Genomic DNA, 20,411 nt, shown 5'->3' with positions numbered 1-20,411 from the left:
GGCAGCTGCCTGACAATGTATTAGTCTAGAAAATAGTATCTCAGGGTTCTGTGACTTCCCTTATTGCTTTGGAGGTTCAAAACTGGATTGGACAAAGCACTGAGATGTACTGTAGGAACAATCTTGTAATGCCAGGAGGATGAATTAGGCACCCTGACAGCTCTCTCATCACTAATGAGATCCAACAGCACCGGGAACCCCTATTCACTGCATGTCTTAAAGTAATCAGACAACAGTGACATTTTGGTCCTGATTCCGCAGTTAGCTCGAGATAGTTAATTTCCCAGTGGAGTCCATGTGGCTCTGTGGGGGTTTCCGACCATGCACAGCTCTTTGCAGAATCAGGGCATTAAACATATGTCATTGGGTTTCAGAGTGAACATCCACGGTAAGAACTGGATGCTGTTGACTCCTCCCCTTGTAGTTTCAGACTCAGTAAGGCCACCAGCGCAGCCAATGCGCTCATGTAGATGGGGCCCAGCTATGTCCTTATGATCATGTTAAAACCCAGCTCAGTCCAAGGCTTTCGGCTGGCTATGGGGGCCAGTTAGGTCTGGTCTATCCTGAAGCTGTAAACCGGTTGTAACGGGGTCTGCGGAGAACTGTAGTTAGGGTGTCCTGACTTACTAGCTGGAATGTGGGTGAGGTCTAAGGTGGTGTTGCCTTAGTGAATGTTGGAAAGGTATCTCCACCGTGGCCAGAGTTAGATACAGAATTATAAAAAAGAAACCTCAGTGTCTGCAGAAATGAATGGATCACTTCCGCACCGGCGCGGGACCGAGAAGCGGTACAGCTCTCCTTGTCGTGAAGGGGTTTCCAGTAGAGGCAGGGTTTACACTTTGGTTCAGTGGCTCTCAGCACCTCTACTATAAAAATTGTTCCAGCCCCCCTGCACTTGAGAAGCATTGGAAAAGTCATCTCTGTCCCTTCAAATCCCCGTGGCTACTTGCACTGTATCTCCACTATCAGTATTCAGTCTTTCCTGGCTGGTATCTAAAGCCCCGTCTTGTGCTAGGAAACAGAACCGTGCCTGAGAAGTGCTGAATTGCTACTGAAGACAATTTGTGCTCATGCAGACAGGACAAACCCATTGAAATGGACCCCAGCAAGTCCAGCAATTAGAAAATTCCTAACTCCTAGTTATTAAAAAAAAAACCCATGATGAAAATAATTGCAACGGAGTAATTTGAAGGCTTTTCAGTTGGTGACAATATTTAACATTACTCCCATTAATCAGCTAGTGTAACTCCTTGTTTTATTTGAATTCTTTTTTTAATTCACTTAATTATGAGATTTTGTGCATAGGCCTTGAGCTGGCTCTCTGAACAGGGATAAATTTCACTCAGTGCATTCCGTTATAGGCAAAGTTAGCAGAGATTCTTGTAGGTAAGGTTGCATAACACTAGAGCTGGGCTAATATCGTTTTTTTAGTTTTCTTGCAAATTTTAAAAAGTCAGAAAAATTTTGTTTGGGGTTGAACTAAACATTTCTTTTGACTTGAAATATTTTGATTTCAAACTTTTACTTTTAAAATTAAAACTGAACAAAATTTTGAAGTAGTTATTTTGAACTGAAAATTAAAAACATTTTGTTTCGACATTTTCAAAACAAAAAACTTTTGACTCTATCAGAATATAATGGGTATTTTTGGCGGGGGGTGAGGGGGGCGGGGAGGGGCAGAGGAGAATTTGACCAAAACAATTCAGCAAATTTGACATGAATTAACTAAGTGTTTTGGCTAACCCAAATCTGAACTTTTTGACAAAAGCAATTTCAGTAAAAATAAAGTATTTCCCAGCTTTACCTAGTACATTCCATTAGCAGTCCCTTGTCTCAACTGTCCAGAACTCTGCCAGAGTGTTAGGCAGGCAGGCAGCTAGAATCCATGCCAGATATCTACCTCAGGATGATGTTGGAAAGTTCTGGCAAAAACGGTTCAGCTGCTTCCACGATGAAGGAAAAGGATGTTATTTTGGCTTTGTTAAATTCTGGCAACCGTTTTGCTGAGATGCTCTAATGCCTCTAATGCTTCAGAGCAAGGAATTGACATTTGACAGGACAGGTGGATCACCATGGTTCCAAAAGGTTGCCCCTTGTCACCTCTGTGAAAGTCTACCCAAGTCTGGCAGAATGAAAGGCCTCTGAAAAATGCCATTTGCACACACACAGTAGGGGCTTAGTAGAATCTGGCAGCTAGTCTCCAAATAGTCCGTGTACACTGAGATGCTCCACCTACACATCTCCTACATGCCGACAGTACTGAGCATGTTCCAGCTCCGGGCTGCAGGGCATGAGCAGGATTTTCTCTGTAATTTCTCATTTCAACTCCAGGAAGCAATCCTGGGGGGAGGGGGACTAATTAGTATGGGATCATGTAATTAAAGACTATATCATAATGCACGCACACCTTAATTCCGGCACTTCCTAACTTGAGTGGTTGACTTTGCAACCTTAATATTCTTTTGACGTAGGGTTCGAAGTCAATACATTAAACATCCATATCTATCCATCTGGTCACAGCCATTCAGATTTGAGTCACTTCAAAGCTTTTTGTGATACTCTGTCCAAGGGGCAGTGTTCAGACTTCTCCCATCTCAGAGTCACCCCCTTGTGGCAAGACCTGCTGTTGCAGCAACTCCTCCCCATTTCTCCTCTGGACTCCAGTGGCCTGCACAGTGGCCCTCCAGCTAGGTCACACTGTGGTTCTGCCCCTTCTGAGGTACTCCAAAGTCCAAAATAAACCCCAACAAATAAAAGTGGGCTTAGTTCTTTCTGGCTTCCTTACAGAGCACTGCCTCTCACGGCTATCTCCCTAGTCATCTGGCTCTTCCTCCAGCCAGGTGGCCATGGGGTTTCTCCCTGAAGTCCCATCCTCAGGTTGGAGCCTTTTCCCAGTCTCCCCCCAGGCTGTCTGCCTTAGGGCTTGGCCTTCTCCTGGACCTTCTCCCCCGATAGGAGAGCCTTTCCTCTTACTGCAGGCTCCCTTCAGAGCCGTTAGCCTACAACTCTCTATCTCCCTTGTATCACCCTGCACTCCTTCCTTTAGGAACCAACCAGTCTGATCCTCCCTTGCTGCAGCCAATCCTTCATTACCTGTCTCCCGTCCAGGTACCACAGAATGGGCTATTTGAGCTCTCCAGCTCCCTTTAACCCTGTCACTGCCAGCGTAGGGTTTATACTTCCCAGCACAGACAGTCTCCGTAGTACCCCACAAACATTTGTTGTTGTTGTTGACTCTCATTTGGGCAGGATCAGCTAATCTAAAATTGGGAAAACCCTACTCGTATTCTTCCCACAAACAAGTGTTTAAAGCCACATTGATTTTTTTTACCTGAGCCCCCATGAAAACATTAATTTACACTGGTGGGTCGGGATGCATCGTGGCGCCTGATGCTGCAGACCTCAGTCAGACAAAACTCTTCCTCCTATCAGTCAAGTCAGTGGGAGTTTTGCCGGAGTAAGGGAAGGAGACCGCTGCCCATCAGGCATATAGATTGTGATGTTAATGATGTGGGTCACCCAGCTGCTACATTAACAGGGCCATGGAAACTCTTGTATAAGTAAATAAGGGTGCATCCGCTGTGGATGCAAACATTAGTGTGTGTCCATATTCCCTCTGCATGTCTCTGCACAAAGGTCCAGCAGAGACAGCAAACACGTGCATAACGTGAAACTCCAGTGAAGCCAAGGGGACTAGGAGCGTATTTGAGTGCCTTGCGGATTGATGTTAAATTGAGTAAATGCCCTGCCAAGGTAGTTGAGAGACAACATTGCTTCTTTATAAGCACGGCCATTTCCTTCACACCGATAATCTGGGCCACAAGGAAAATGAATTACTAGCGTGTGTTAACTGTTGTTTAGATGAACACATGGTCCATATGTTAGGAAACATGGATTTGATGCTTAGGGGTGTTTCTGCGATGCTATGCTGGAGCCAGGCTCAGTAGTTCAGAAACCTTTTCAGAATGGCACTTTATCGTAGCACCAATTTTATTTCTCAATTGCCCTTGCTAGCCAAAGGCTATTTATTTCACGGCCAAGTTGCAAAGCAGTGGCTGGCTAATTGGCTATTTAGTTGGAATATTTTTAATTCCTGCCAGGTTTTTTATGATCATTGCATGTTGTGATTACAGGAGCAAGGAAATGATAATAGATGAAGCGGCAAAGCTCTAGAAACACAATGCTGTACGTCCCTCGTCATGGGCTTTGCCCTCAGGCTGACACATGCTGGCAGTACATAGGTTGCAGGATGGAGACTGGAGCTGGTATTTTGTACGGACAATTAACCGACTCACTCAGCAAAGGGGAGGGCTGTTTTTCTAAATAAACCACAGACTATTTCACTGCAAGATATTTGTCACTGCTACCCCCAAGACTCTGCTAGCTTTTCTAACTAGACACATACAGTCGAGAGCTTAACTTGCTTGTGTAATTCCACATGTAACTTTGTATTAGCTGCACTAGTGCAGTAATTGTGTCCCCAATTTGCACACACATTTGTGCATGGATTTGGCATCAGTTCCATTCTTTTCCAGCATTGGCTCTGGGTGTTGCAGGGCCTCTTGCAAGGTAAGACACCCAAGAGTCCTATCAGCACCGCTCCCATCACCTTAAATCTCTGTATTGCCCACAATTACTCTAGCCCCCTTCTTATATTGTTGTGTCATGTCTTGCTGCTTAGTGCCATTTCCATGTCCCCTACAGTCCCATCTGCAAAGGCTTATGTATTCGAGCTGGTTAGAAAAGTGTGAACCCTGGAGATTGTGTAAACGCCCTTTAACTTTGAATTCTTTGAGGTTGGCTGTTTTGCTTCTGCAAAGGAGCCTTTGGTCACTTCTTCCACCTCTCTTTCCTTTAAAGATGACCTGCAAAGTGAGGGTGTGGGCAGGGCCGGCTCTAGGTTTTTTGCTGCCCCAAGCAAAACATTTTTTGGCTGCCGCCCCCTTTTTTTTGTGGCTTTTACACATTTGCACTTTGCAGTTTTTTTTGTTTTGTTTTTTTGACTGTTTAAAATTTAAAAAAAATTAAAACAGAAAATTTGTAGTTAGTGAAATAAAACAATTTCCTACTCGTGTACTCCTTTAATTTTAACAAAATCACAATTACAAACAATTTGGGTTCAACTATACACTGTCATGAAAAACATTAGCGTCTTTCAGTGCACCCAGTTTCTCATAAATTAAAAGAATTTATAACAACTGAATGTTTCTGGTTTTTATACTTGCGTCGTCTTTTAATAATTCAGTGAAATCTAAATTTTTTGCAATGGTCCTTTCAATTGAAATTCATGCGAGTCCTGACAAATGATTTTGAGACACGGTGGACTCATATAATTCTTTAGTAATTTCAGTTTTGAGAAACTGTGCTTACCAGAAGCCACTGATACTGGTAATGTTAAAAGAATGCTTAATGCTAGAGCAGTGTTTAGAGTGAAAAAATCATTTCTTGCTATAAATTCTAATACTTTTAGAGGGGAAAGTTTTAGGACTTATTAGCTCAGATAACGCTATTAATTCATCATACAATTCTACTCCATCAATGTTAGCAGCATTATCAGTATTGAGTGCTCAATGCAGGTCAGGTCGTCTTTGGAAAACTGATTTTTAATATTTCCAATATCATATAAAAATTCAAAAGTTTCCCAATGACCATGCAACTGATAAAATCTTTCTTCAATGGATGTTACAGCTACATCCAAAATACAATAGAAACATTCAACTTTAACCCTTTCTTTTGGATCAAGAATAGGATCATCACGAGCCTCGTAACAAAACTGTCTTGGTTTTTTTTGAGGATGAATGAATTGTTGAGGTGCAAACGTCGGTTCAAAATCAAGATCCTCTGCTATTGTTGTTGCTTCTTTGACAGTTTCTTCAAATCCTTCATCTGAACGGTATTTTTTAAAATATTCCAGCATTTTATTCAAAATCATTTTTGCCTCGGATATGTCTATGGTTATGTTCTGCATAACTTTGCTAGTCAAATTAATTTGATTTAGAATATTATGCCAAAGAACTGTGCAACATGAAGATTGAAACTGCATCATTTTCTGAGCCAATGTTTCAGCTTCATGTCGAAATAAAGGATCATACGACAAGTCCTGGCTTATTTCCAATAGTGCATCGTAAATCTCTCCTGATGAATATTGGAATGGTCTAATAGCGTCTATCCTGCTTTCCCATCTAGTTTGACTTAGAGGTTTAAGTTTTTGTTCAAGATGCTTCTTCAAGACTGGCCAGCGGTGTGTGGAAGCACTAAAAAAGTTGTAAATTGCTTGCACTGTGGTAAAATATGAAATGGCATTTTTAGATGATTTGGCGGCATCACTGACAACCAGACTGAGCGAATGTGCATGGCAAGGAATGAGAAAAGCTCAATTATTTAAACTTAATATTCTTTGCCGTACACCTGCATGTTGTCCTCACATGTTCGAGCTGTTTGACAAGCCAAACTCATGATCCTGGGGAGCTTGATCCATGATCTTGGACCACATGGAGCTGGCAATAGTGTAGATGTGAACAAAAAATGAAACAGTTTCTGCACAGTGTAACTATCACTTCCATTTTCAATCAGGGTTCACTTTCAAGTTGGCTGCAGTGTAAATCCAGATAATTCAGACCTGCATTTCTAGAAGGGGCAGAAGGGTTTGCTTCTTTTTAAAACTGCAAAAAAGAAACACCCCCTTGTTATCATTTGTATAACCGTAGCGCTGAGAAGCCCCCATGATGGACCAGCACCTAGCTGCGCAGAGCTACTTTCCTTGTATTGCTGTCATCTGATATATTTCATACTCTTCATTTGTCATCTAATTGTTCCTTGTTTACCTTGAATGCAATAAAATTTAAGAAAATACAATGTTGGGACAGATCTTTGAGCCCAGTACAGCTTTACATGCCCTAAATAAAGCATACGGTAGACCCCTCTGGGTTGATTTATCCAGCCACCCGAACTGACAGTAATCAGGCAGGAGACAAATAAATGGTTGAACAGGTATTTCACACTAGAATGCCTTGGACATGAAATCACAGCCCTGAGTCAGCCACAATCCCAGAAATAATGACAAAAGGCCCTTCTGTTTAAATTACGTTTCTGACAGGTTTTAGACATCAGAGTCCCCACTTTAAATGCAAAGTCCTAGAGGAATAAAAACTCTGGGCAACAAAATGTATATTGGGTATTGATGTCAGCGATGGAAGTGGATGGGATGGGTCTGGTTGCTTCTCTCCAAATCTCAGGCTCAAATGTGGGTCCCAAGTCATGCTCTGGCTTTAATCTAAAGGCCTCCCAGTTAGAACATGGGAGACAGCAAGGATGGCCAGCAGACAGGGCACTACCCTGTGAATCAGCTCTTCTCCGCTCTGCCACAGACTTCCTGTATGGCCATGGACAAGTAACTTAGGCCCAGATCTGCAAAGGCACCTCACTCCCATGGCAATCAGTTGAGGCTCTGGGCCTTGGTCTCTCTGTGCCTTGTTTCCCCAGCACACAGGGGGATTGTGTAGATAAACACATTAAAAATTGTGAGGTGCTCAGGTATTACAGCAAAGAGAGACTCCTGAGCTAGAAAGAGAGGTAGACCTAAGGCTCTGTATAAACTCAAAGTGAGGGAAAAAAGCCTCCAGTTGACCTGGGTAGTCAAGGGATCAGACCCAGATTGCGCGGCGTGGCTAGTCACTCTAGGAAAAAGAAAAGGTATCTCAGAGCCAGGATACTGGTTTGCTGCCGAGGCTGTTACACTGAATTTCACCAGGGTTTGTCTACAGGGAACAAGTTCTTTGTACGTCTGACTTTAGTAGAGAAAAGTGTTCATGGTTTTTTTTTCCGGGGGAATAATAGTCGCTGGGTATTTTCATTCTTAGGGTAGTTCATAAATCCCTGCCTTCTTTTAGAAGGTAAAACTATGGAGCTTTTAAGAACAAGATAAACACCTGTCAAGGATGGTCTAAGTATACTTAATCTTCCCCAGCATACAGGCTGGACTAGATGACCTCTTGAGGTTTCCTCCAACCCTACATTTCTGTGACTTCTATTTTGTAATTATACTTTTGTCTTTCCTTTGATGCCTTGTCAGGGTACCAAATGCAACCCTGAGCACTACATGGACATTTAATGAGCTACTCTAGTGAGTCAGATATTTGTAGATTTTAAGACCAGAGGTACAGATTTGGTCTTGATATTGCCAAATCTGCAACATGCGCTTATTGGTAAAGTCAATCGTCAGGATAAACTTTTTGCCCCATAGTCTCGACTTGTCAGTGCCAGAGCTGGTCCCATGTGGGTTGTTTTGCAGACAATATGACCCAGGGTTAAACACTGATTATTGCACTTTGACCATCTTGACTGTGGAATTCTGTGTGTTCCAGAATGACGCAGTTGTGTGTGTTGTTGCTTTTTCATTTCTTGTGCTCTCCTCTCCTACCTTCTCCTACGTTTCACGTCTCTCTATTCCATACTCTCACTTTCCCTCCTGTTAATATTTTCCTGGTGCTCTCTCTTGGTTTTCCCTTACCCTCTTCTCATTCTTTCCCTAAACCATTTTCCTCTTCCTTGTACCTGGTACTTCACCCATCTTCCTTCCCCTCTACTTCTGGTTCCCGTCCACCCTTCCATACAATCTCTGTCCCTCCCATCTATTTCCCTGGGTTTCGTCTTCTTAGTTCTATCCCGCTGGTTCCCATTCTCTTTGCATGCTCATCACAGGCTTCCCCCTGAGCCATCCCAGGTCAAGCTCCATTTCAGGTCTCCAAGCTTGTTCTCCCCTTCCAACCCCCCTCCCCATTATCCCTGTCCAGATCTCCCCAGGCCCATCCTCTACGCCTTCCCTTTTCCTCTCCCCGCAGAGGTGCAAGTCTCTTTTGGTTCAGAAAAAAAAGGAGTCAATGCTGCTCCCAAGGCAGCGCTGGGGGCCTCAGGGCAGCGATGCCACAGAGGGAGTTGAGGCAGATGGGGAGCCGGCCTGTGACGGTCTCAGGGCCTTTTCCTGAAGTCTTTACACCTGCAAAGCTCAACAGGAGCCAGCTGAGTTCCGAATGACCTCAGTGTGTGTGTGCAGTTCCATTCTGGCCCCAGGCCGTAACCACCATGAAGCCAAGCGGAGCAGCTTAATTGCTGACAAACTGTGAATGAGATACTCTGAGCCAAACGGACGTGGCCTTGGGGCACCATCAGAGACATTACAACGCACTGAGGCCCGAAGGAAAGCTAGGTCGCGTTGTGTGGAGTGGCAGGCCGGCAGAGCTGTCTTACCTGGCCGTAGAACACCTAGCACACGGTTGGTGCTCGCCAGCGCACGCACCCGCAGCATTAGAACTGAGGATGTTTGGTCCCTTGGTGTCACTTTAAAATGGAATTTCCCAGTTAAAATGGACTAATTTAGGGGTAGTTAGTTCCACCACATGAGGCCCCATCTGTATGCAGGAGTCCAACGTTCTGACTGGCTGATCAGTCCTTTATGCCTCCTAATTGTATTTAGGGATTCTTCACAATGGCTTTAACGTCAAGGTTTGAGTTGGCAATAGCTTCCAGTTAAATTAAAGCCTCCGAAGCATTGCATTTGCAGGAAATAAAGGATAACGGGGAGAAAACACCGCTCTGCAGGGCTTGTTATAGTCCATTGAGAAACCGGCAGTAACAAGAGAGGAAATTTATAGCTATCATGCTGGGAAAAAGGAGGGGAGCTCTCTGATCCCACTGAACTAGGCCACAGTGAGGTGCTCAGATATGATCTCATAAGTTACCTTTTATTGAACATCTTTCATCTGATCTCAAATAACTTAAAGTGGGTGTCCCATTTACTACCCACTCATGTTCTGGGGGCAAGTAACATTACCCTATTTTACAGATGGGAAAAGGGAGGCACAGACTCACTCAAGGTCACATTGCAGGCTGCAGTAGAAAACACAGGCCTCCTGAGTCCAGTTTCCTATCCACAGAAGTATGCTGCCTCTTTGCACTCCCATCCTTGCTCTGCTACTTGTCCTCTTGGGCTTTGATCCTGAAAGAGCTTAAAAATGTGCCATGAGACTCCAAGTTAAGCACATGTATAAAGCACTGAAGAACTGGGGCCTTAGACTGTAAAATCTTCAGAGTGGGGACCATGTCTTTGTCCGTGTACAGCACCTAACACAATGGAATACCGATCTTTTGAGCTCTAGGTACTACTGTCGGTAGTAATGAGGTATTACTATGAGGAGCATGGTCTAATATTAGAGATGCCTTTTTAAGCCTGGGGGCATTAGAATAACATGCTCATGCATATTTGCTTGCAAACGTGTTATTTCAGATAGAGAGGAACTGGACAGACATCTGAACATATTTGTTTCCTGCCTACATAAGGAAAAAAAGGTGTGCATATAAGAAACATGATGGCTAACACATTTTAATATCCAAGTGGGGATAGACCACATTGTAGTTCTAAGTCTTTATTACATATACCATCAGGGGAAGTTTAATCTAGAGCCAAAATCTGCCCACCAAGCCCAGTCCCGCTCTCTACTAAGCCACCCTGTAAGGGACAGCATCTTACGAGCCAACAGAGTAGACACGAAAGTCTTTCCTATAAAACTTTATTCTGATACATAAAAAAATTCTATACATTTGTTAGACTAAAATACAGTTTGCATCAGTATTCTGCCACAGTCAGTTTACACAGAAAATCTAATATTAGATCAGAACTGTTAATTTCCCTTCCCTCCACCATTTACAATTTTCATTACAACACATTTCAGGTTCTCAGACAACAATAAACAGCATCACGTTAACTAGTTTTATTCCAAAAGGAGGTGGCATTCCATTGGAAAGAAGCGCACTTCTTAGTAAATGGACCAGCAAGATTCAACATTAATTGTTAATACACTCCATGGGTTTGATCCCCTTATTAGAAGTATGCGTGATCTGGATGAAAAGCCTGCACCAGGATGAAGTAGTGGTAAAGACTGTAACAACGCCATCTGCAAGTACTTAAGCCATGTTTGGTCTGTAAAACCAGTATTTCCAAACAGATTTTGACTCCCCGCTTTTTCGGTATCAAATATAGTAACTCTCTGTGATACAATCCAAACAGTACAAAAATAATGCCAATCTGCTGGTAGACGGCTGCACCTTCCTTATTGCCTACTTGCTAAGAGACCATAAAAGAGGAAAACCAACACTTGCCAAACTGCAAGAGTATATGTGTATGCTTTCTGAGACACTAAGAAGGGTCTGACCTCTTTATGCCTATGAAACTCAGCTGTGAAGGGCTCCAGGCAACTTTTGTTAATGCCTATCTGGTCTGCAGAAGTAAGTAAAATCCTGTTGACTGGTTTGTTTAGGTAGCAGGGAAGGATTAAGGCAGGCCCCTTGCAATACTGGGGGTGGGCACCAAGGAGTTAGTGGACAGCAAGCAGCAGAGCACTCATCTAATGGCTGCCATCTACTGCCAATGTAGGATTCCTAGACACATGCTGGGTCCAGTCTGCCCCCTTGGGGCCCACAACTATGGAAGGGAAGGTGGACACAGGAAGGGGCTGGATGCTGTGAAACCCCAGTTTAGCCAGGGTGCATGGCACACACTACTCAGGCTTTGAGGAAGGAAACTGGAGGCTATTTTGGAGAGGAAGGAGGTAGCTAAGTTGTGGATCTGGGCCATGTGTCATTCTAATCCACTGCTGTTCTGGAGACATGTCCCTTCCCAGCTACCGACTTTCTACCATCACTCTCTGCTCCTGGATCACAGACATGCTTGTTTTAATCACAGTGAAGCCAGGAGGGCAACACCTGCAGCCTACATGTTGAGTGTGGGAGTGGACAGCGCTGTGGGCCAGATCCTCAGCTGCTGTACATCAGTGAAACACCATTGTCTTGAGAGCAACATTTACACCAGCTGCAGATCTGACCCTGTAAGAATGAGCGTTAGCAAATGTAAGTGCAGTACTATTTCGCAAAGAGCCTCCCCTTCCCCTATTTTCTCCCAGACCTCGCCTCACCCCTAAAATTAAACATGTACCAGTCATCTTGTTTCCTTACCTGTTAAAAATCAAGGTCATTACCTACAGCCCTGTTGAAGCAAGATGTATTCCCTACTTTACTGTGGCCAAAGAGCTGTGGTTGAGACCCATCTCAGACCCTGAGCAGTTCAGCGAGGTCCACCAGCCAGCTAGTGATTCCCAATCTTCTTGGTGCAGGAGGGGATCACTTGTGACATAACTGTGCTCGGGTGTATCTACGTTTTACCATCCGTTCTCTCAGCTCATCTCTTCTAGGGCTTCCAGCTTGTAAAATAGATAAGCATTTGAAGTCTAACTCATTGCCATGTTTGGGGTTGGGAAGGAATTGTTCCCCAGGTCAGATTGGCAGAGACCCCTTCCTTGGCAGCACAGGGCACTTGTGTTTGAACTACAGTAAATGGTGGATTCTCTATAATGTGAAGTCTTTAAATCGTGATTTGAGGACTTCAGTAACTCAGCCAAAGCCTTGGTCTAATGAGTCTATTACAAAGAGAACTTCCTTCAAAATGGCAGGAAGGAAACAAGAGTTCTTGTAAACCAAGCACCACTCAGATTTGCTTTACAATGTACCACTCACCCAGGAGAGAGCATGTGGTGGAGTAAGAGCCTGGTCTGCTCACACTACATTTAAGGGTGAAACTCCCATTCTTTCCCCCTCTCTTTGCACAGATGTTCCAGGGAAGGAGGGTTGGAGGCTTCTTTTTATTCTGCTCATGTTAACTTGCATTGCTTTGTTAGAAATATATTACTCCGCAGCAAAGAGACCTTGCTGACTGCCTCTCTGGCCTTTTTCTGCTGAGTAGATCCCCTACCTTACACCTGGGCTCTCACTCTCCTGGTAAAGATCTACCCAATCCCAACATTATAGTAAGTGAAGTATTTTTGCATTAGGAGCAAAGGAGGCGTGGAACTCCCTCTGACTATCAACAGGAATTGCGTTCCTAAACTCTTCTGAAAATCCCAGCAACACACATTTTTACCTGCCAAGAGAAGCATTGTCTCATCTTGTGCAAGTTAATACCTGTACTGCAGGCATTGCTGTTCTAGGGGTCGGTGCTGCCTTTAACTGCTGCAGAGAAAACAACCTTAAGGTAGTTTTAAATTGTTTGCTGCTCGTAATTTAATCTACCTATGTCTTCCGTCAAATATTTCAGAGACCAAAGCATTCTTTGAATTTATTTAAAGCATTGCAGTTCAGTTTTCAAGACTGGTGGTGGTTCTGCTTTAAAACCTTGCAGCAGTCTTCGTTCCCTGTTAAGGTACATCCACATTTCTACAGAATCTACCAAAGGATCAAATCCTGCTTGGCTTATTTGAACATCAATTGGAACCAATTTCAGCAGTAAGACAAAACAGGCTTTGATCCCATAGTACTTGGTCATTTGTTTTTTTTTAATAGAATTTCTACCAACTATTTTTATAGGATTTTTGCTGATTCACTATGGAAATTCCAGACAACCATCTGTTCTAATTCCTCTGAAATTTCCTGTAGAGAACAGTTATAGTCAGAGCATTATAATTTGCATGTTTTCCCCTTTGGGGAGAAAACTTGCCCAAAGAGTTTTAATTGTTCAAAAGCTATTTCTTTCTTTAAAGAGAATGTTAGGTGGCTAAATCCATTGAAAAAATAAATTGAGTCAAATAGCTTAATGTGAATAGGAAAGTATTTTCATGATTTTAGAAAGTCACTGAAAATCGTTTTGGCTTGGTTGCATTCTTTTGCTACGTTGAAGCTAAACTTTGCAGCACTATGGTACACTAACGGTTGTCAATGTTTTCCATAACACATCCCAGGCTACAAACAAAACAGTTGAGACCCCAGCCCTCTCTAATCTATCCATAAAGGAAAGTAGCTTGAGAATACAGGTGGCTAGACAGCATATGAAACATAGAAACTTACTAGTCTCTGCCCATAGGCAATAAGAAACAGCAAGTGTCCACAAAGACATTGTTTAAAAAATACATTTAAAAGTGACTTAACCGAATGTCTTTGTTATCAGAGTGTGCACAATGTTTCAGACACATCTGTTAGTTTTAGAGCTGGGTTTGGGAATATTAAATTGAAAAACTACAGGCTTTGTTCAGCCATAATGTAGCTCAGGACCTATTACTAATAAACACTTTATGAAACTGATGCTTAGATTAGGAAAATAGTGACTGTATAAGCACAGGCCAAGACTTTCAAAACTGGGCGCTTAAAGTTAGATACCCACTCTTAGATCTGGTCCACAGTACTTCTTAAATGACTATTACTTAACACAATGTGTAATATGCATGAAGACCAAAATGATCACTGTTTGGTGATTATATACTATACAAAAGTCTGCTAGATGCATCTTACTCTGAATCCACAACATACATTCATAGAATACATTTTAACTGCTCAGAGCAAACCATTAAAGTGCATGTCATGAGGGCACGTTAGAAAGAAACTCAAATCCTGGCAGATCAGTTGGTCGAACTTTTGACTCAGCTGGGACTCTCGTCTCTACCATTCTACACTGGGAGAGCCACCAGCCAGTGTGCTCAGCAATAGGGGGCGTCTCGTTGCAAGGGAGTTGCTTATTGCGGGGAAAGCCCTTTCAAAAGGCAGCTATCACCAGCAGAGGGAGTTACACAGAAACTACTGGAGAAGCCCTAGAGAAGCCCTAGATTAGTTGTGAGTAAATGGGGCCCATAACTGGATTTTCCAGGTTGAGTGAGTCCCACTTAGGTGCCTCTCTTCTTGGTCACACACTAACAACAAGACTCTCTTGAGCTACAGAGCCAAATGAAAGCTGTACATAAGACAGACCTGCCAACAGGCACACTTGGGGTTGAATGCAACCCCAGGAATCAAACTAAGAACAGGGGCTGGGGATGCATCTTGAGTTGTTTGCATCGCATGCTTAGAGGCTAGCTGTGGAGCAGTGCTGAGATCTCCCAGGTGGCGGTATGTCCTCCCAAACATGGCAAGTGCAATGACTGCAACTGCTGTGAGGAAGAGGGGATGGTCTCAGCAGGAGATAAGTGGCTCAGAACAAAGCGGTGGGGAAGCACCTTAAATCACCCAGTCAGTCCAGGTGATCTCCTGAATCACTGCCTTGGGGAGGCGAGGATGCCCTTGTCACATGCTGAGGTCAGTGGGGCAAAGGGGACCTGGTGCGCAGCTGCTTGGTGCCCCTATGCTGAAAGAGAAATATAGAAATGAGAGCTTTTCCGCAGGTAGGTGTGTTCTCCCTGTGGCCAGCACATTGTCCTTAAAGAGGAGGGTGAGGCAGGAAGGGCCGGACACTGCTCGGCCTCCACCTGAAGTGTAGCGGACAAGTCTTCTGATCTTTCAAGCCCACGTGACCAAAGCTAGGAGTATGTTGCATAATGTGCTACAATCCAAATGTGCTGTCATTCACCCAGGCTAGGATTTTAAATCCAAGCTGACCTGGTTGAATCGCTAATCCTGCTTGCTTACGCAGAGTTTTTAAGCATCAGGGGCATCCTAAGGAGATGGCTTCTCCAACTTTATCCTTCTCAGCCACCCCCTCGCCAGTAAGAGTCGCCCAGTGCAGGAGGGAATGGTAGCACTGACACTAGCTTTGATAACCACACAGGAATAAATGTCTAAATCCTTTATCACTGCCAGTGCCCAGTGTCTCAGCTGCCACGTGTAGATATTACTGCAAGAGAAATCACATTCCCACTACCCTCATTATCAGGATAGGCAATGAGCGTCTAAAACTTGCTCTGCAAGCAACTTTCTCTAGAGACTTGTTTTCCGCCTCTCTCCCCACACACAAAGGAGGGACTAGGAAGGAAGAGGACAGCTTGTAGTCTGCTGCAAAAGTAAGTTTCAAAGAGCATCCAAAACACTGAAGTGCTACTACAAGCCTGCGTGGGAAAGGAATGCTTTCGAACAGCCAGGGCATTTGTGATCGCTCAGTAAGGCATGACCCTACTCTGTAACTGAAAAGCATGCTGTACACACACTAAGGAATGGTACACGTGAAGTGATTAAGAACTTCATAATGATAGATAACTTGAAAATTACAGCTACCCATACAAAAGTGTTGTCCATAACTTCTACACACTGTGATAATAAAACCAATTTATTTGTAAAACAGGCCCTGTTATAAAAATGGTGCACAGGCAAGTTATACAAAAATACAAAATTTGTTTCTGATTACAGTTCCAGTTGTAAGTTAACTGAAAAGCACCCCCTCCCCCCACAGCTTCCAGGAAGCAGAGAACCCAAAGTTGTGGAACTTTTCATGGCAGGAATCTGATGTTAGGTCATCAAAGTGAGCAGAATCCAAGGCTTCCGTCAGAGCACGTCAAATGACGTCTTCAGAAACAGGGTGTAAGCTGCAGTCCCTGTGGAGTAGCTAGGTATATGACAAATCCTTTTCTTAGCTTTGGAATCCAGTTTCTATGATCCTGCTGAGCCAGTATTTAACTTGCTGCCAAACCCCACTGATCTATGCAAGTATTGAGTGTCCAAACTCCAGAGCTGCAGCTGAGCTATTGCACTTTTAGCCGTTGATGTAGCAGAAACTCCTTCCGTGCACAAATGAAGGCTGCTCTAATGTCTTCCAAACGTCCTGACAGATACATGTAATTTACACTGAGAGACCTACCCAGTGCTCCAATTAAAATCCCAGACTAAAGCCCTGATCCAGTTAATGCTTACACAGGTGCATAGCTTTACTTACACGAGCAGTCCTGTTGAAGCCAATGGAACTAATTCCTTGAATAAAGCTACACAGTTGCGTAAGTATTTGCAGGATCAGAGCCTAAGCCAGTTTTTTGCCCTCAAACAGCTACAGTTTATTTATATTCATACTGTTTGGTTTGTGTTATGAAAGGGGTAAATCCTTTTTATTAATCCTGATCTTTATTGCAAGAAGTCCGAAAAAAATTGAAGTATCAAATGACTTATAGAAACAGAAAGAGTTAGCTACCACTGGAACTGTTAAGAGCACTCATTAATTAAAAAAATACAGGATGCCTTTTACCTTCAGCAGCAGTTTAAAGGTCCGATCCTTTGAAAGGAAGCACATAAGCAAACAGTTGCTGATAAAACCCTGGTGGCATTAATCGTATGCTTCTCCACACATCCCTCTTTAATCCATTGCAAAGCTTAGCTGGAAGGGCTGCTCTCCTTCAAAAGATTTTCTTGTATGGAGTGAACAAACCATTGAGGCATTATTTATTCTTACAGAGCTCGTATTTAGTGCAATAAGTTTAAAAATTCTGCTCTGAAATATTAACTTTACATTAACAAAAATAGTTTTCTTAAAAAATTGTAACAAAAAGGAGTATATAGCATGAACAGATCGTGAGTTCTTAGCAAATACACTAAGCATTTACCATTACAATAAGCTGAACAACGGAGTATTAGCATTCATATCTGGTAAGCTTCAGGAATGAAAATTTTTAAACACTTAAGAATTAAAATGAACAAGTTCTCTTATGGTCAGTGGATAACTTTAGATACCATGGCAGTGTCATTTCCAAAGAAATGCTTATCTACCCTTTCCTGTTTTACCCACCTGCTACAGTACATACTAATATGAATGAGAAAACAGCCAAGGCCTGGCCATTTACATTTACACTTCCCAAATCTCTCTGGAGTTAAATAAAAACAACTTACAATACTCTTTGTACAGTTTGTTTCTCTCCCCGTGTCCAGCATCCTTATATCTAGTCATGAATGAATCATGAGGACTATGGCTAAGGCTGAGTTTTAATGATCAGTTTGTTCGACTGCTCGTTTGGAGAATCCATACTCTTCCAAGGAGCCTTATGAAGTGCAAAGGAGGCTACTGAACTCAAAGGAAAAAATAAAGTAAAACGGAAAACAGTTGCATATAAAACTCATCCTTTCCCATTTTCTGGTTTCTCTTTCATAGAAATGCAGGGGCTCCCACAACATCTAAATACCTGAGGAGTTGGTTATTTTGATATCTGAAATTTATAAACAAAACAATGTGTAACCCCACTAGGCCCCATTAGGGTTGGTGGGTCAAATGACTGACTACAAATGAGTTATAATTATGACTCTCATTGAAACCCTTTTAAAAACACCTACAATTTTAATTGTTTTTTAAATCTGAAGCATTTCCCCAGAAGTCACTGATGCATTTGAGTTTAAATATAAAATCCTAAAGGAGCCGATTTAAACATAATTCTCGGTTACATTGCAATTTTGAGGGACACCTGATAAATCTGATACTCTACCCAATAGTTTTGATTTAATTTTTTTTAAAATAACTGATTCCTCCTCTAGATTGTATCTTAATCAGATAAGAATCTTAACATTTCCATGACCACAATGATTAAAAAAGGAACAATGATAAAGTTGCTTGTAAAAGCCACCCGTATGAAAAGAGTACATGTTTCACAAAAATAATCATTAAAAAAAGTATTAAATCCCTGTTCCTTTTCTGATTTTGGCTGCTTAGTTATATATAGTGTTTTGGAATGTCAATGGGTTCCATAATGGCTGGCTAGTTTCAAGATGAACTTGCTCCAGGGGCCTAGAAAACAAAGTCATATAGTATAGTCTTAGACACATGGCAATGGACAACTGAAGAAATTGATCCAAAAGGATCACTACAAATAGTAAAGTTTGAAATGACTTGTTCTTGAACCTACACAGTCTCTTTGGATATGACAACTCCTAAATGTTTCCACTCAGATTTTTAAGAAGTGTAATTCTAGGTAGCCATTTAAATTTCTGAACTAATCCTTCACACTCTTGAGAGAAGAAAAGGAGTACTTGATGCATCCGATGAAGTGAGCTGTAGCTCACGAAAGCTTATGCTCTAATAAATTTGTTAGTCTCTAACGTGCCACAAGTACTCCTTTTCTTTTTACGGATACAGACTAACACGGCTGTGACTCTGAAACTCTTGAGAGACATTCCCTCTACTTTATAAATGAGGGAACTGAGGCAAAGCAGTGAAGGCCCAAACTCCCAAAAGTGGCCTTTAATTTTTGGGGACTCCACTTTAGGAACAGAGGAAATGCTGGACCAGATCAGAGCTATGGGTCCATCTTATCCAGTACCCTCTCTGATAATGGTCTTCAGAGAAAGATGCAACGAATTTCACAGTAAGCAGATGTGTGATAATCTGCCCCGCCCCATGAAGGTTTTATCCTAATCTCTAATAGTTAGAGATGGGCTTCAACCCTGAAGCATGAGGTTTTAGATCCTTTCCAAAAGGTCAGCATTAACTATTAGAGCTCTGGATGTTCTCGTTATCCATATTAGTGGTCAATTCCTGCTTTTCTGGACTCCATGCAGCTGAAATTAGGCACCCCAAAATTGGAAGCCACTTCAGAAAATATGGCCTAATGATTTGTGCAAGACAATCAAGTTAGTATCAGAACTGGAAATACAATGTAGGAGTTCCTGCCTTCCTGTCCCACGCTCACACCATCTCTCTAGCAATCCTCTGTAAGGAACTAAAAGATAAATTTCAAAACCTGAGTGGCCTAAAGGTAGGCTCCTAAACAAGAGGCCTCACTTCCAAGGGTGTTGAGCATGCAAAGCTCCCTCTGAAGGCTGTGTCAATGGGGACGTGCAGTCTGTCTTTTCACAGGGTCTACCGATGGAGGTAGGAACCGAGCTTAAACAACCAAGTCTGAAAGTGCTGGACCAACAGCTTTTAGTGTCTTTAGCAGTGTGCACTAGCTAGAAGGTGGACGTTATTAGGACACTACTTGATATAAACCAGTACTCTGAATTGGGAGTGGAGTGAAAAGCTTTAGGTTAGGACTTTCAAGGCTGCTTAGAAGATTTGGACACCTAATTCCCACTAATTTTAATGGGAGCTGTGCATACCCTTAGATAGATTTGAAAATCCCAGCAGTTGCTTCTAATGTTCACTTAGTTGGAATTACTCCTTGAAGAAAATGGTAGATCATACATATGAAAACTTTCTTGTTCTATAGTTAGATATACAACAGCACTTATTCTTTAACAAATACTTTAAGGTGGAGAAAGGCCAGTCATGGCTAAAACGTTGGCCCTCCAGAAGACTGTGCAAGGGGAAGTTTGAACTAAACTACACATGAGTGAGCCAAACCACTGTCACTGGACTAAGTGTCTATACGCTGTGGAAGTTGTGCATGGGAATTACTCTGCACAATTCTAAAGACGACAACAGTAACCAACTCTTGGCACCCATAATAATGAAAGACCATTTCTAATCTAGGTTGGTATGCTAGAACTGACTGTATAAATAACGTAGCGTAACACGCCTCACAGCTACAGAGTTGATCAGAGAGCAGGGACTCAATCTTCCTAGATCCAAATGCTGGCACAGCATGGCATTATATATGCCATATTAAAAAGGAATTTTCTACTATAAGGAAATGTATTTTGATTTCATTACTTTTTATGATTTAAAAGAGTTACTACCTACTGTTGGAGGAATCAACATA

At 42.6% G+C, this 20,411-nt stretch overlaps 1 protein-coding gene across 1 annotated transcript in view; it reads right to left on the bottom strand.

The window, feature by feature from the left end:
- Positions 1-16,048: 16,048 nt before the first annotated feature.
- The window catches only part of SLC44A1 (solute carrier family 44 member 1), a 93,123-nt gene continuing 88,760 nt past the window's right edge, over positions 16,049-20,411 (bottom strand). Inside the window, exon 16 of the mRNA XM_077817929.1 lies at positions 16,049-18,499. Within this exon, the coding sequence (XP_077674055.1) occupies positions 18,476-18,499 (24 nt within the window). The 3' untranslated portion in view covers positions 16,049-18,475. The remainder of the gene's footprint in view (positions 18,500-20,411) is intronic.

Source organism: Eretmochelys imbricata, chromosome 5 (assembly GCF_965152235.1).
Source record: "Eretmochelys imbricata isolate rEreImb1 chromosome 5, rEreImb1.hap1, whole genome shotgun sequence".
NCBI classification, from domain to species: Eukaryota; Metazoa; Chordata; order Testudines; family Cheloniidae; genus Eretmochelys; species Eretmochelys imbricata.
This window is presented reverse-complemented; position numbering and strand designations above follow the sequence as displayed.